General features: G+C 41.3%; 1 protein-coding gene across 2 annotated transcripts in view; it reads left to right on the top strand.

Annotated features, from left to right (window-relative positions):
- Nucleotides 1-12917: 12917 nt before the first annotated feature.
- LOC148035524 (uncharacterized) overlaps nucleotides 12918-16414 on the top strand; it is a 38248-nt gene continuing 34751 nt past the window's right edge. The window contains exons 1-5 of one of the 2 annotated variants that reach the window (XM_087677478.1): nucleotides 12918-13733; nucleotides 13830-13901; nucleotides 14009-14242; nucleotides 14354-14465; nucleotides 14564-14712. In XM_087677478.1, coding sequence (XP_087533604.1) covers nucleotides 13616-13733; nucleotides 13830-13901; nucleotides 14009-14242; nucleotides 14354-14465; nucleotides 14564-14712 — 685 coding nt within the window. In that variant the 5' untranslated portion in view covers nucleotides 12918-13615. Of the gene's footprint in view, nucleotides 13749-13829; nucleotides 13902-14008; nucleotides 14243-14353; nucleotides 14466-14563; nucleotides 14713-16414 lie in introns of both variants that reach the window. The other variant, XM_087677477.1, reaches the window with a different exon arrangement.

Raw genomic sequence — 16414 nt, 5'->3', positions numbered from 1 at the left:
GGCAGACTAGGTCTATGCACAAGAAGTCTGGTAGGCCACGCATGAGTGAGCCCTTGGCATTGGTACGTTCGGATGTCTGTGGGTTCGTGCCTTGTCAGTCTATGGGTGGTGCAAAGTATTTTGTTACTTTCATAGATGATTTTTCACGGAAAGTTTGGGCTTATCCCATTAAGCTGAAATCCGATGTCTTGGCTGTGTTTCAGAGATGGCTTCCATTGGTTGAGAACCAGTCTGGGTATAGGCTCAAATGCCTAAGGACAGATAATGGGGGTGATTATGTCTCACGTGCTTTTGAGCAGTTATGTGATGAGAGGGGTATTAAGCGTCAATTGATCGCCCCCTATATCCCCCCCCCAGAATGGTTTGGGTGAGCGGATGATAGAACCATCCAGGATCATGTACACAGTATGCTTAGCCATGTAGGCCTACCACAGAGCTTTTGGGCTGAGGCAGTTAGTACAGCTGTGCATGTCATAAACAGATCACCTTCTATGGTTTGGATTTTTAGGTTGCAGAGGAGGTATGGACTGGAAAAACTCCCTCTTATGTGCATCTCCGTGTCTTTGGATGTGAGGCATTTTGCCATGTGCCCAGGGACAAGAGAAGTAAGCTGGATCCTAAGAGTTTCAAATGCATTTTCCTTGGTTATGGGGATGCATTCTAGATGGGTTACTGTCTTTGGGATCCACACGCGCGAAAAGCCATCCGCAGTCATGATGTAGTTTTCCATGAAGACAAGATGCATAGGCAGCCTGAGAGAGTTGTTGAGATCCACAGGGTCATATTTCAGGAGGAGCCGACAGCTCCCGCATAGCTAGTTGGACAGCCTATAGCTGCAGCAGATGCTCATGGTTAGGGTGTTGGACAGGAAGCTGGACAGGTCGCAGAGCTTGCCGTGAGAGGATCTGCTAGAGACAGACGTCCACCTGATAGATTTCAGCCCTCAATGCATTATGTCTTGGTTATAGATGCAGGAGAGCCTTTCACTTATGATGACGCTATGCACAGGGATGACAGTCACTCCTGGGAGAGGGCTATGTAGTCTGAGATGGACTCCTTGCATAAGAATGACACTTGGGATTTGGTTTCCTTGCCTGAGGGCAAGAAGGCTTTGCCATGCAAGTGGGTGTACAAGCTGAAAAGTACCCCTGGACACCCCAAGCCGGCATACAAGGCTAGACTGGTAGCAAAGGGTTTTAAGCAGGAGCATGGTGTGGACTTTGATGAGGTCTTTTCTCCTGTGGTTAAGAGGACCACCTGCGCTTAGTCTTGGCTTTGGTTGCTCAACTTGACTTGGATTTATGCCAGATGGATGTCAAGATGGCTTTCTTACATGGGGACTTGCATGATGAGATTTATATGGAGCCGCCTAAGAGCTTTGCAGAAACTGGCAGGGAGCACCTAGTGTGCAAATTGAAGAAAAGCCTTTATGGCTTGAATCAAGCACCTAGGGAGTGGTATCATAAGTTTGATGCCTTTATGCAGTCACAGGGCTACAACAGGAGTGCTATGGATCCGTGTCTTTACACAAAGAAAGCCCGTGATGGTTCTTTATTGATTTTAGTACTCTATGCGGATGATATGCTGATAGCAGGAAAAGCTCATGATGAGCTAGATGCTCTTAAGGCTCAGCTCAAGAAGAGCTTTGAGATGAAAAATCTGGGACAGACCGCTCACATACTTGGTATGCGCATTAGACGCAACAGGCATCAGGGACTCCTCTACTTATCACAGAGGGAGTACATTTATAAATTCCTTGAGCGCTTCTGCATGCAGGACGTAAAGCCTATTGGCTGTCCATTGCCTTCTTATGTGAAGGTATCACATGTGATTGTCCACAGACAGATTGGCAGAGGGCCGAGATGGCCAAGATTCCCTATGCATCCGCAGTGGGCAGTCTTATGTATGCCATGATCGCCACTCGTCCAAATATTGCCTTTGCAGTTGGTGTTGTGGCACGCTATATGGTTACACCTGGCAAGAAGCATTGGAATGCCGTGAAGGGTATCATGAGGTACCTGAAGGGCACTGCAGATATGTGCATACAGGAGTCATGGGGTACACTGACTCTGATTATGCAGGACATGCAGATAGTAGGAAGTCCACTTCCGGCTATGTATTCACCTATGCTGGAGGTGCTATTTCTTGGATGTCCAGGTACAGAAATGCACGGCCCTTTCTACTACAGAGGCTGAGTATGTTGCAGCATTGAGGCTTGCAAGGAGGCCATTTGGTTGGGTCGTTTGGTTGCTGACCTTGGTATTGATGCTATCCCTACACTGCATTTGGATTCTATGAGTGCTATTTAGTTAGCTAAGAATCCAGTCTTCCATGCGAAGACGAAACACATTGAGGTCAGGTATCACTTCATAGGTGGGGTTGTTGAGGACAAGTCTTTGACCTTGTCAAGATCTCGACTGACCAAAATCCTACAGATCTGCTCACGAAAAGCCTCTCTACAGAGCGCTTTGCCTTCCTCAGGAGGTTGATGGGCCTGGGATGAGATGACGTCTTTCCTCATCCTGTTGTACATGTGTACATGTTGTGTTGTATTTTTTCTTTTTCTTTTTCTTTTCACTCCTTAGTAGGGTAGATTTGCCTTTAAGTGGGAGGTTGTTGGGGGTAAAGGCACCTCCGCCTAACCGTCCGTATATTACTACACTGACAGTCACCGCCACTGCACACTGCAGGTGGCGGGCGCCTGTCACCATCACTTTATTCTTTATTCTTTTAGTGACAGTTTGAATAAAGGAAGGCCCGGTCACACATTGTGACTGTTGGAGTTCCCATTTCTTGTCTCTCTCTTTCTTGCTCTTGATCTCCCACCATAGCTCTCAAGTGCAAGCTTTGATCCTTCTCACCTTTCATTAAAAATGTACTAAAATATACCAAAATATACTAGAATTATGTTGCTTTTGTGTAGAGAGTATCAAATTGTACAAAAAAAGATTCAAATTGTGTGAAAAGGCACCTAAATAGGAGCTCTGACAAAGATCTTGGAGAGATTTGACCAAAACATGGCCAAAATGGTAGGTCATGCATCCATTACAGGCTATTTTGAAGGTAACTTAGTCAAATAGGAGTTAATCAGACTTAAGAGAGGAATAAACTAGGGTTACTTTCCAAAGAGAGGGTTCTCTTTCCCCTTTCTTGAAGCTTCCCTATAGGTTTCGTGGAGTTTGCAAAACCAATATCTTCTTCTATCTCTTAAACCCTTGGTGTTTCTGACAAAGTAACACCGGACCGAGCTTCCTTACTTCAAGATCTACATGTTCATTACCTATCAGCTTGCTCCAACCAAGCTTTCTAATGGTGCACAACACACCCCCGAAAAGTGTGGTGTGTTTTTTGGGCTAATTTTAGCTTGCTCTCTACTCTCTTGCTCAATCTTTAGGTGTTGGTGCTTTAGTTGGTCATTAGCAAGTGAAATCCTTTAGGAATCATCAAGATTTGTACTCCATTCTTCATCTTTAAGCTCTCTTGAAATCCTAACTATGCAATCCATGGATAGCCATGAAAGCTTCAACTCAAGCTTTAATTTCTCTTCAATTTCTTGAAGACTCTTCGTCATTTTAGCCTTGGGATTCATTTAAGTAAAGATCCTTAAAGAAATTGCAAGGATTAAAGATTCAACATCAAAAGTTTCTATGGAGTCAAGATTTAGGAAAAATGAGTTTAGTGCCTCAATCTTAAGCTTCTGAAGTTCCAAGATTGCTTATAAGCAATGAACACACAAGGATTGAAGGTTATTTCATTAACGTTGAGCAACTAGAGGCTTCATCAAGCATTTGGGGATCATTCAAGCCTTCATCAAGCTAATAAGAGGTATTTCTCTTCAATTCTTAATCTCTCACATTCATCCAATTGTTGAGCTTCATCCATTTGATTGAGAGATTAAAGCATTGCAATGTTTCCATCAAACTTCAGCCCATCATTGGTTAAATCATCCCATTCATGGAGTGCATTGCTTACTTGATTCAAATAGTGAATTAGAAGTGCTTACTTGAGTTTTCAGCATTACATTCTCCTACTACCAAAAACATAGAAATCATCAATAAATACCTCATAAAAGTTGTTACATATGGCTCAAATGCCTTATGAGTAGCTCATTGAAACTCAGGAGGTCCATTCTTTAGTCCAAAGTTCATGACTGTGCTAATATATGCTCCCCACTCAGTGGTGATAAAGGTTGTCTTATCCATATCTACCAGATGGATCCTAATTTGATTGTATCCTGAAAACCCATCAAGAAAACTATACATTTCGTGACTTGCAACATCATCAAGGAGAGAGTCGGTAAGAGGAATCGGAAAGGAATCTGTAATGATAGTTGCATTTAATGTCTTGTAATCCGCACAGACTCTAATCTTCCCATTCTTCTTGGGCACCACCACAATAGGAGATAACCAAGTAACCTCATTAACTGGTTTGATGAACCCAACTCTCAAAAGCTTGTCAATTTCTTCCTTGACCTATTTAGCATAGTTAGGGTTCATTCTATACCTCTTTTGAATAATTGGCTTAGCATCCTTCTTTAAATTTATCATGTGTTGACACACAGTTGGATCAAGTCCTTTCATGTCCGTATAATCCCAAGCAAAAATGTCATGAAACTCTTTACACAACTTAATAAGATCTTGTTTGAAGTTTTCTTCCACAAAAATACTAACCTTGATAGGTTTGGCCTCCCCTTCAAGATTCAAATTGACTTCTTGAACCTCATCCTCACGTGCCCTTGTAGATCTTCTCATTGTATGCTCGTATCTCAGCCTGAATAATGGTTTTCTATCCTTCTACATCCAATACATCACAACTGTCCATAGAACTGTCCACACCAATTTTATGCTTTTTAGGTAGTTCCTGCTGAGAAACTTCAAGATGACTAATTTCTTGGTCTTGAATTATTTCATACAACTCATTCCTTGACCTGTCCTGAACTTCAAGTTGCTCTTGACCTTCAAGAAAGCCTTCAAAATTCTATCCTATCTGGTTTTGAACTGTAGTTTAAACTACTTGGTGTTCCAGAACTTCATTTCCCGCACTTATAGGAGAATCATGATACTCTTGAATAATACTCTCCACATCTATTTCAAAGACTGGAACCATAGAAGGATTTGCTTGAAGAAATAATTTCTCCTCGTCATCTTCCACTTTATCTATAAGGTTAATAGTTTGAGCTACTACCGGTCTAGAGGAGCTCTTTAAGATAACCTTATTAACTGTTGACAACCTAATTTCCTTAAGTCCTCTGGGGATATATACATAATCATCCCCCCAGTCTTGCTTTAGTTTGGCCAACTTAAACTACAGTCTACCCAAAAGCATTGTATAAGAATCCCCAATTTCCGACATTCATAACACAACAAAACTCACCTTGAATTTCAAGCTAGCCACTCGAATTTGTTGATTCCTAAGAATATCCAAAGGTTGTAAACTCCTCTTGTCTACCATACTGACCTGAAATGGGGCTAGTAGTAGCTCCTCTTGCTCGGTTGCCAAATATGCATGTTCAAGAAGTATATTAACTCTTGAACCCCCATCCAACATGACATCATCATGCTTTCTTCCTGCATACTCAACTTGAATGATAGGGACTTGGTAATCCACAACTCCTTATTGGGTTGGTATAATGCCTGACAGTTCAGGAAGTGCTTGATCCTAAACTATCGTACTTTCAAGAGCTTCATGTTGCTTGAAATAGCTCTTTTAAACCTCCTTGCTATAACTTTCCACCAACAGTAGTATCAAGAAATTGTTCCTGTTGATCAAGAAACCGATCCTACTATACAACAAAATACTCCTATTGTTCTAGAACATACTCCTACAGTTCAGGCTTCTGAATACCTAAATCCCCTACATCATCAAATTGATCAAATTTTGATTTTTCAGCAAGTTTTTACAACTTTCTAACCTCCTTTGTTGCCTTTTTTCTTGTCTTCTCTTGTTCCTACACCAATCAAGCTTCAAACCAGCTTTGCTTCTTATAACCGCTAAGATCATTGCTTCCTCCTGACAATCCACTAGTTTAATACAATTAGAACAATCACAATAAACATGCATACTTCCAACATGAATCTTACCTGACACCTCCTTTGCCCTTTCTTGAACCTTCCCTTGTTGAATTTTCCTACAACCAGCATTACGTGTACCTTCAGGAAATTGCCTTTTCTCATCTTGATTAGGTAACTCTATGAGGACTGCTGCAACTAGGCCAGGTGGATGTTGTGGATGAGATGTTTATGTAGGTCTTCTGTCATTACAGGACCTTGCTCTATTGGCATTCCTCTCTCAATCCTATGCCTTGCCCAAAGTTCACAGTTTGGTCCAACAAAGTGTCCTTGACCTCCACAATAGTGGCATTCTCCCATTTGGGTGGTTTGCTACTATGCCTGAAAATTTTCCCAAGGCTATCTTACCTGCATTCTTCTAGATCCCTTGAAGGGCTTTTGAGGTATTGTGTCAGTAATAACTTGATATGCTACAGTTGGTTGAATAGGTGTTGGCCTAGGCTCCATCACAAACATTTGTTGTGCCATCCTAACATTAGGATTGTACCAACAAGTCCTAGTCTCATGGCCATTCCTTTGACATATCCCACAGTACTTTTCTTTGGTATTAGAAAGACCCAAATCCTTCAGCTTTTGTTTAATCTTCTTATCCAACTTGTTGTCCTCTGCCTTTTTGTTATCTGTATCCTTTGCTTTTCTCATTTTAATCCTAGCTGATCCTAAATTCTTCTTTTTCTTCCTATGCTTCTTCCTGCTAGACTCATCATCATCATCAGGGTCATTGAAATCATCATCTGATTTTGAACAGTCACTATCCTCATCATCACTATCTGTATCTGAATCTGAATCTACATCAGAATTTAAATCCAAAGAATCCTCATCCTTACGGGTCTTTGATCGAGAGGTACCAAGTCTCCTCTCCACTCTCATAGTAGCCCTGATCAGTGTGTCAGGTGTATCATTTTGACCCATCTCCACATTGGCAATGGGGTTCCTAATTTTACCTTTTAAGCCCTTCATAAAATAAGTGATTTGTATTTCAATCAAAGGTGCATCATAAGCATCTAACATGTTCAGCAAGTTCTCAAACTTCAAGGCACAGTCCTCCACCAACATATTCTTTTGTTTGATCTTCTTGATCTTCCTTAAAAAAACTCTTGGAGTTTTGTCCTTACAGAACTTGCCTAAGAATGCTATTTTTAAGGCATCATATGTATTGAAAGTTGCCATACCATAACTGGCAAACTAGTCCATGGCCTTTCCCTGCAAGGTAGCAGCTGATTGTTGCTTCTTGACTTGATCCTCGTACATCTAGTTGAATCCATTTTCTGTCCACCTTGTCTCGAATTGTGCCACATCGCAGTCAAGGTCTTCCTTCTTTTTGCTTGAAAATTTAGATGCTCAAACCTTCGAATTAACAAGCTAAGTTGGGTTCATTATGTTTTGCTTCTTGGGCTGCCTTTCAGGTGGTAAAGGGTTAAAGTTTAGAGATCTCTGAGATGGGATTCCGGCACTCCACAAAAGAAATGTCCTCCCTAGCACTATATGTTGTAACCTCTCAAGTGCTTGTCTAGGAGGAGTATCTTGTTGTTCAAGCGGCAGTATTGCTCCCTCGTCATCTGACAATTTTGGAGATTCTATTGAGGTAGCAGGGGAATGAAATACTATCGAGGTACTTGCAGAGGTACCCCCTCCAAAGAATTATGCCATCAATAAATTGTGCTTCATCCAACCTACCTAGGCCTTTTGCTCTACTCCTAGCATTCAGCCCTACAACTTGCTGTTGTTGTCTTGCTAAGGCTTCCCTAAATTCTCAGGATTTTCTCCTAGTAAGGATAGGATTGGACAAACAAGGGTAATTGTTTAACATAAAGGCCGCCCATAGAAGGCGCCTGATACACCCTTAATGCCATCAGCCTTCCTGCTGCGTGATCTTGCTGCTAGATTTTACCAATTTTGGTTCCAGCCATGTGCCTAAATCAGGAAAATTATTTCCGTAAAACTTGCAGGGATCACCAAAGTGTTATGGCTTCTCAAGGCTACAACAAAATTATTAGAGCATACTAATTTGTTGACACACGCAAACTCATCATAGCCATAATGTCTATACAATTTCCAACATCCATAACCAAAAACATTCATAGACAAATAATTCATGATCAGCCACTTAGAAAATCAGAGAAACGAGACAAAATAATAGGGATCAACCATCAACGACCAACCTAGCATGGCACTGTCATTCTTCATTTTCAGTTTCATTCATTTGATCTCAAACAATACAACTATCTGAATCTTAGGACAGGCGCCTGCATTTCGGGTAAAAGGCATCACATGACATATAAAGTTGGTTTCACATAGGCTGATCTCTCATAACACATACACACAAAGACTAAGGTATGAAATAGCATTTAATATATGGTGGCATTCAAGTCCTAACAGTTCCATATATTTCTCCAAGGAAGACTTCCTTCCATGTCAGAGTTGTAGGGTGCTAGGGGACTACCAAAACTTGCAGAAAATTGACAATGTTAGAATTACCTTGCAATTTAAAAGTAGATGTGGGACTGTTCAACTTCCTTTTTTGCATTTCGGGCAGAGACCATCTCCTAATCTGATCTTATGTGCTCTATTCGTGGTCTAGGCTACTTTTAATAGTATTAGCCACCTCAAGTAAGAGGCCTTAGGCTGAATATTCTTGCTCTAGATCATTTGGAATCTATAAGACCATTGTCGATGTTTTTGATTCAAATTCCATCTTTTGTTTTACCAAAAAACTTGTTTGAATCTAGTTTAAAACTTTGTATAGGTAGGAGGGTTTTGTCATTAATCCACTAGATACCACTATGATGATTCAATTCTTTGTTTAGTTGTATATTCTTGCATAATTGGAATTCCCAATAGTTCAGTCTCTATTGTATCATCGTGTTCTCTTCTCTTGAGGGCTAGAATTTTATCCTAAGTGAATCTAGGTCTTTCCATTCCCCTTGATAGAAGTCCTAAATGTCTAACCAAGTGTTGATTCTTTTTTTGGAGATTTTGTGTGCCAAGGGAAATTGGTCTTGAGTTTGAGAGACAGTCCTTGTCACCTTTCTTGCATATAAGAATGATAACCCCCTAATTAATGTTTCTAGGTAATGCTCCGTATATCGATTCTTTCCAAACCTAAAGAGGAGGTATGATGAGAAACTCTTTAAATTCCTTATAGAACTTATCAAGGAGACCATCGAGTCTTGGTCTCTTTCCATTTGCAAGGTTGTCAACAGTGACCTCAATTTCAATTTCTATAAGGTCAACATCTACAATGTGGGCTAGTGACTAGGGGTCTACTTTGGGTCTGTCTGACTTTGGTTACCTTAGCTCTTGATAGCATTAGATCTTGAGATTGTTCTTTCGGAGGGGAGAAGATCTCTTGCAATAAAAGTTTAGCAGTCCTAGAGATATGGCAAGGGATCCATCCTTTTTATTAAGCAACATAGGTCCATATAAATTTTCATCTTTTTTTAAATTGTATTGTACATCTTTTTTGAGGGTTATCTATTTTCTCAATCCACTCACATATACCTTAATACAATCAACTTCTTCTTCTAGGGAGTCCATGTTTGATTGCAAGTAATTCCTCTTGAAGATCCTCTCTACTTCCATTTACTTCCTCTTCTAGCTCTATCAGCTGGACATATTTTTATCTTCTAAGTTTTCTCCTTTTATTAAATTTATCCCTTTTTGCTTGTTTTAGTAGAACTTGTGTTGCTTTTATTATGGAAGCCCAAGCTTGTGCAAGGTGTTTAGTATTGAGAGGGGTATTCTTCCACAGTTTTTGATATACCCCCTCTCACTTCTTGGGACTTGAATAAAGATGGATTGGTGTGGAACCATCTTGATCTTATAACAACAGTATTATCCCATAACATAATAATGCTTGGAAAGTGATCAAATAAGACCAAATCTTTATGCAACTTGCAACTGTTTTTAGAGAAGGTAGAGAGCAAACATCATGAAATATAAGTCGTATATAGTCTTGCCTTCATAGCAACATTTCCTTTTTTATTATTTGACCAGGTGTATTCAGTTCCTTTATTGATACTAATCAACCCATGAAATGAGGTAGAATTCAACCAAACATTCTTCTCATTACTTGAAATGACTTACCCCTTTATTAGTGACATGTCACAAATGCCTTTGATTGTGCTATAGTCACCCACCAATATTATTGGGCATTGAATTTGCATTAGTGAGTTCCACATGATTGCTTGCTCCTAGGCTAAGCATGGGGCATATAGGGAGACAATTGTGAATTCTTCTTAATCTTTAAAATGGGCAACCCATCTATTCCTCAGACAAATGGAAGTATTAATTAGGAACCTTTTAAGTTTAGTATTGACTCCAACCACAACACCTCCACTTCTGTGGTTGTCTCGTGTAAAAGTCCAATCATGATTTCGATGAGTTAGATGTAGATTCTTGATCATATCATTTTTAGAGACTTTGAATTCTTGAAGACAGATTAGGTTAGGTTCAAATTGTAGATCTTTCAACAAATTCTTAAGGGTTCTTGCTCTTCTTGGGTCTGTAAACCCTTTACAATTAACGGAGTAGATTCTAAGGGAATTGATTATGGGACTCATTTCTTATTCTTACCTTTCCTTGCACCTTCTTTACCGTTTGAGAAGGGATTACTTTCACTTTCACACTCTTTGGAGAATCTCAATTTGGAAGTTTTATTAGGATCCAATGAAATTTTTAGAGGGTTAAGAGAGATCTTAGGATTCTAAAATCGATCAGAATCATCCTCACAACATGATCACATTTTCCATTTAACTTTTAGTTAGGATTCTCTCTCTCTTTTATGTGTTTTCAACAAAAACCTCATCATTATCATATTTAGAATTTAAACACCCTTCTTTTTGGTTCCCCTCAATAGGATTTGGGCCTATAGACTCATCAAGGACCTCCATTAAGAGGGAGGAAATACTTATTATTACTAGCCTTCTTTTTGTTAGTTCCTTGATTAGAATTATTTTGATTAGTTCCTTTTTTCCCTTTCCTCTGGACCACTTGAAATCCATCATTTGTAGGTTTTTTCTCATCTTTGCTTTGTGCAAAGTCCTTTGATTTGAGTTTAGGATAGTCCCTAATGAAATGACCAATTTTCATACATTCGAAACATGCATTAAGGAGATTTTGTATGCCGAAGGTTGTTTTGTAATCAAATTATCATCATAGTCAAAGATGAGAAGGAAGCTGGGTAACTTCTTACTCAAATCCATTTCAATTAAGACATACACGAACCAACAAGGATTGATCATGTTCAAGGGCCAAAGATTCGTAGGGAGATCAATGAATTCAAACCAAATGAGAACCTTTGGCTGGTTTGTCTGTTTAGGGATAGAAATCTAGGGTCCATATGAGCAGAGTTAGAGAGGATTTCTTTACTATCCATTGACCTATTCCTAGTGTATCTAGAACCATATCTTCATTCTCAAACATGAATAAAAAGAATTTAGTAGGCATGTAATTATGCTCACAATCCTACAACCCAACAACTCCCAGTTATTTTTAATTCATGTTCTCATATATTCAATTCGTGGATTGGGTTTATGGTAGAGGCCAGTAATTACTTTCTTCTCATACTTAGAATTCCACATTCTAAGTCTATTCGTAGAGATTGTTATTGGAATTAATATTTTACCTTCTTGTCCTGTATACTACTTTTTTTGTGCTCTAACTGGCACCATTCTAGTTAGATTCACTTGTCGGCTTCCTTGGCCATGATGTGGGTGAGCTTTGAGTCTTTGGGTGTGGACAGGCTTTAGGATGTTGATGTTGTTTTAATGATCCATCCTAGGACTGATACACCAGTCTAAGAGTCGGAGTTCTCTCTTGAAGAAGTTACTAGGGATAGAATCTTCTTATGCTTTGCTCTTGGTCTCTGTTGTTTCCTTGTTGTTGCCCATGATGTTGCGAAATATTTAGTTTTAGAGGATTGCTGTTGTTGTATATGCTGGTGCTAAGCATGGGGTCAAAGGAAGTTCTAAGGGAGTCTATATTGTCTTTCATAATGGAAAGTGGTGCTTGTCAATATCATAATCCTTGCTAGCAAAGATCCAAATTGCGGCAACAAATGTACAGGTATAATGTGTGCTATTTTGTGGAGAGTGGATTTGCCTTTCCCTCAACCCCGAGGGAGAGAGATTGGTAACTTCCCCCTCTCTCTTGTATCCTGTGTATCTCACATTAGTGTGATAGGGGAGGGGGGAAAGCTCCTTCCTGCATGTAGAGGGAGGGAAAGGAGGCTGGAATGGGAAACTTCTCGTAATAGACTCAATTCCACTCTAGTTCTCTTAGTATCCCCCTCGACACCCATAAGTTCACTCACTCACCATTATTAGTATTTTAAAAAAAGTTGAATTTAAATGTAAAAAATAATGATATGAATAATATAATAATATGATTATTTTCGAGAAGACCTGACCTTTGAAAGATGCTTCAATCAATCAATCAATGTTACATTATATTACACATTACACAATGAATATTATTATTCATCGGAATGGCGTGAGGGGACTCGGGAGACCAAGGCAATATAGCGGGTGGGGCCCAGGGACGTCATGGTGGCGGGGCCCGCGGGGGCAGGTGAGGGCACGTGCGGGAGGTCATAATAAAAGAGCGAGGGGGCCCGGCGGGGCCAGCAGTGCGCGACGGCGGGAGGGGGTCAGGCCGCGCACGTGGGCGCAGCAACCGGCAGTGAGGTGGTCCACGTCCGTGGACGCGTGAATCCTGACGCTGGAGCGGCTTTTGCCACGTCAGCGGCCGACCGTCACGTGCCGGTGGACGCGCGGAATCACGTGCGGCCCCTTCCTCTTTCCTTGTTTTGCTTTTTCGTTTTTCTTTTTCCTTCCCGTGTGTGCGTGGATTTTTTGTGTGCGCGCCTCTCTCTCTCTCTCTTCCTGTCTCTCTGCCTTCTGTGCGGCCGATTCATCCCTAGAAGCTTAGAACCTCTCTCTCACAGTCCCCCAACCTTGAACGTTTCCTCTTCGGGGTCTTCAGTCCCAACCTTCCAGTTTCCATTTCTGTGTCGCTCACAGTGCAGATTGCGTCATTCCGCATCTTCATAGGAGAGGTTTACTCATTCGGTAGTTAATTTTGGGGTAGATTCCTCTTCCCCTGTTCAGTTTCTCTAGGAAGGTATTGGGTGGTTCCCCTTTGTGCTTTGTTTGAGCAGATAGCTAGCTCTTCCTTCCCCTGTTTCGTGTAAGTCTCATTTTCCCTTGCCTCTCGATTTGTGACATTCCTCATTTTCTGGTACGGGGTCATCAATCGCATATCACAGCTTGGTCTGGCGCTCTTCTTTGGCATCTTTTCCTCTTCTTCGCCGTCGCATTTAGGAATCCTTGAGCCTTGACCTTGAGCTTCAGGTGTCCAAGGCTTGGATCGTCTCAGTTGATGGGAGCATTACTTTGGGTTGCTTTTTGGGCTGGCGTCCCTCAGGCGTGCTGCCGAGCCTAGGACTGCTGGCACATAGTACGAAGTTGGCCTGCCATAGATCACGGAATAGAACATGGAGTGAAGGTTTTTGCATATTTGCTTGGTGAACTGGCTGAAGCTGAATTATGGCTCAGCTGGAGAATGGAGCACAAAGTACAAGGATTTCCTCAAGCCCCCAACAGCAAACGTCGACTTCGTCCAGCAGACCACCCTTGGACCTGCATGTTCTCGACTTCCAACAAGGTTCTGCAAATGAAGGTCAATTCTTCTTCGTAGATCCTTTCTAGTGGACTGATGGGCTAGTATCAACCCTAAATTGTGTTATCATTAATATAGCAGGCAAGGAAGCAACCGTCCATGATTTCTTGTGTCTTGGTGGTAGCAAGAACACATCTTCATCTGTGGCGAAAGGTAGTCCACATTTTTCAATTTTGAGGAATGAAATCCCTAACTGGTTGGGGCTGGCTGGATCTGTATTTTTCTGTTTAATGTTGAGCCTGAAAGGATTTTGCAAACAGGACTAGCGTCTTCAGTGACTACACAGGATCTTCTCCAGCCACTGGAGAAAAACATAAAGCCCTCTACAACCAGTCTTTTGTCACATGGGCTTGCAATCAGTGCAGGTCGACCTCATGCTCCTGCTGCAGAATATGTTGCAAGCCAGCAGAACAGCTACAATTTGGCTAATGGGACCTTAGATTTACCGACAAATGTTCGGTATAAGAGTGAAGGACTTGCAGAAGGAATGAAAGGTATGGTTTTTCTTTTGTAGTGACTGATGTTAGCTGGTCTTATGTGTCTGGCTCTCCATCTACTGATTTTTTGTGTCCCAATTTAATATTGTTCGGATTCTAATGTTGCAGAGAAACTGGAGAACCTTGCCCAGTGGTCTAACATCCAGTCAAAGTACGGGCCTTCTGAGATAGGCTATACTTCTAAAGCTCTTCTGACACAAGGATTGCCTCCAATAAGCAAGTATAATTGAAGGCCCTTCAAACCTTTAGTGTACGAATTATACTGTGAGAATCTCTATGCACGTGCAGCTCAGTTATCATAATGGTGTTATGGTGCAGGCAATGGCAGTACCAGCAGCAAGCTGGTTTAGATTTGCCTGATCCTACTAAACGGACATCAAGGATTCCTTCTGAGGATGATGAGGATGACGAAGATGAAATGTTGGATCATGCATATAACACTAAAAGAGAGAGCTTCTATCAAAAAAGTAAGTGCTGTAGAGACTTGTTGCAATGCTAGCTAGCATGCTTATTTGTTTTCTGCTTACATAGAAAGTGTGTGCAGCAAGTTGTCTAGTTGTCTTAAGAACACACACATTTCTTATTCTCAATACTGCTGCTTCATTTCATCTGTGTGAATAGGATGTCCCACATGTAGATTTGGGAGAAACTTTTTGTTTCAGCACTGTTACTTCGAACCCTGGGCCATCAGAGTTCAAAAGTGACACTTTGCAGCCTAATCTTTTGTGATACAGTTGCATTTCATTGTGTGCCTACAAAGAAAATTGGGGTCCAGGGTAATCTTCCTTCTTATGTGCTCCAAGTTGCTTTACACAGAAAGCAGGGCTTGCCATAAATGTAGTATGTGAAGTGAGCTGTTATCAAAGCTCGTGCATTTGCTGGTCTAGTATTAAGGGACTCAGCATGTCATGATTTGTGAGGACATGGAATGTTAACATTTCAGTTCTATTTGGCAAAGAGAGCAGGGCCAGTAATTTGAGTGAGATGCAAATGCAAGCATTCAGCAGCAGGCAAAGGTGGCGATGCACATCCATCCATCCATCTATCCACCATCACCTGCACTCAACACATCGACGGTGAAAACATTTTTAATCTGAGAGACAATTTAGAGGCACTTGGTGACAGGTGCTAGAGAGCCTCAAGTACAGTATTGCAAATGGAGTTGCAGGCCTTCTACTTCAGGCAAGTGCAACTTTCACAATCAGTTGGCAGCCATGGATACAATTGGGATGGCAGATCCAAGGAAGGACCACAGCCCAAATGCATGAGCAACTCGCCGTGTACTTTCTTTGAGGTGGGTTTGGTGTTGGCAAGCAGAGCACACATAAATTGCTCTGCACCTAGTTTAAAAGTACACAAAACTGATATCTGGCAGGTGGTGCATCTAGTGGTGGTTGCAGGCTGTTGTGATGGCTCTGCAGCTCAGGTGCTTCAGAAGCAAATAAGATGCATGACACTTCAGATTTGTAGAGCATGGGTGAGCTTTGTGTAGACAAAGTGGCAGATATCCAATGTGGCATGACCTGTGTTCTGCATTTTTGTGCAATGTGGCTTTTGTAATACTGGCATCTTTGACCTGGCGGGCTGGTGGGTGATGGTGTTGTCAACAAGCTAGGTAGCTGGTGGCAGCTCCTAAGGAATATCTGCCTTGACCTCTGATCTTTGTGGCATTGACTTGGTGACAACTGCATGGACCTGACTGCAACCTTCAAGCAGCAAGATCCTCACACATTAGTGGGTTTTCTTGTGGGATAGAGGGCGTTCTCGCGCAGGCTATCCCCTTGGCATGTCTTTGAAGCTAGCAGCTGCTAGCTGCTGTATGCATGGACTGATCTGTACCAGAAGGATTTTTGTCCACCATCTTCAGCTTATTTGAGGCTTTTGTGTGGTATTCAAGTTTTGCACATGTGTTTCACAGAGTATGTGGTCTTTGTTTTAGTTTCTACTAGGCCAAAACGCCCTGTGTAGGAGTTCCCTTTGACACATATTGAATATGTGTCCGATGGTTCTTATGCCTTTTTATTTATTTTCTATGAGACCATCTTGTTTTGTTCTTGGTATGTACATGGCTGTGCCACTATGTTGCTTCAGTACTTGTCTTCAAGGTAAATGAGGTTCAATATTTTTGGATTGTGGGGTCTAAGCGATATAGATATCTCTTGCATATTT

Source organism: Lygodium microphyllum, chromosome 5 (genome assembly GCF_053477565.2).
Source record: "Lygodium microphyllum isolate KBCC chromosome 5, Lygodium_microphyllum_v1.1.10, whole genome shotgun sequence".
Classification (NCBI taxonomy): domain Eukaryota; kingdom Viridiplantae; phylum Streptophyta; class Polypodiopsida; order Schizaeales; family Lygodiaceae; genus Lygodium; species Lygodium microphyllum.
The sequence above is the reverse complement of the archived record's forward strand: the minus strand, read 5'-3'. Positions and strand labels throughout refer to the sequence as shown.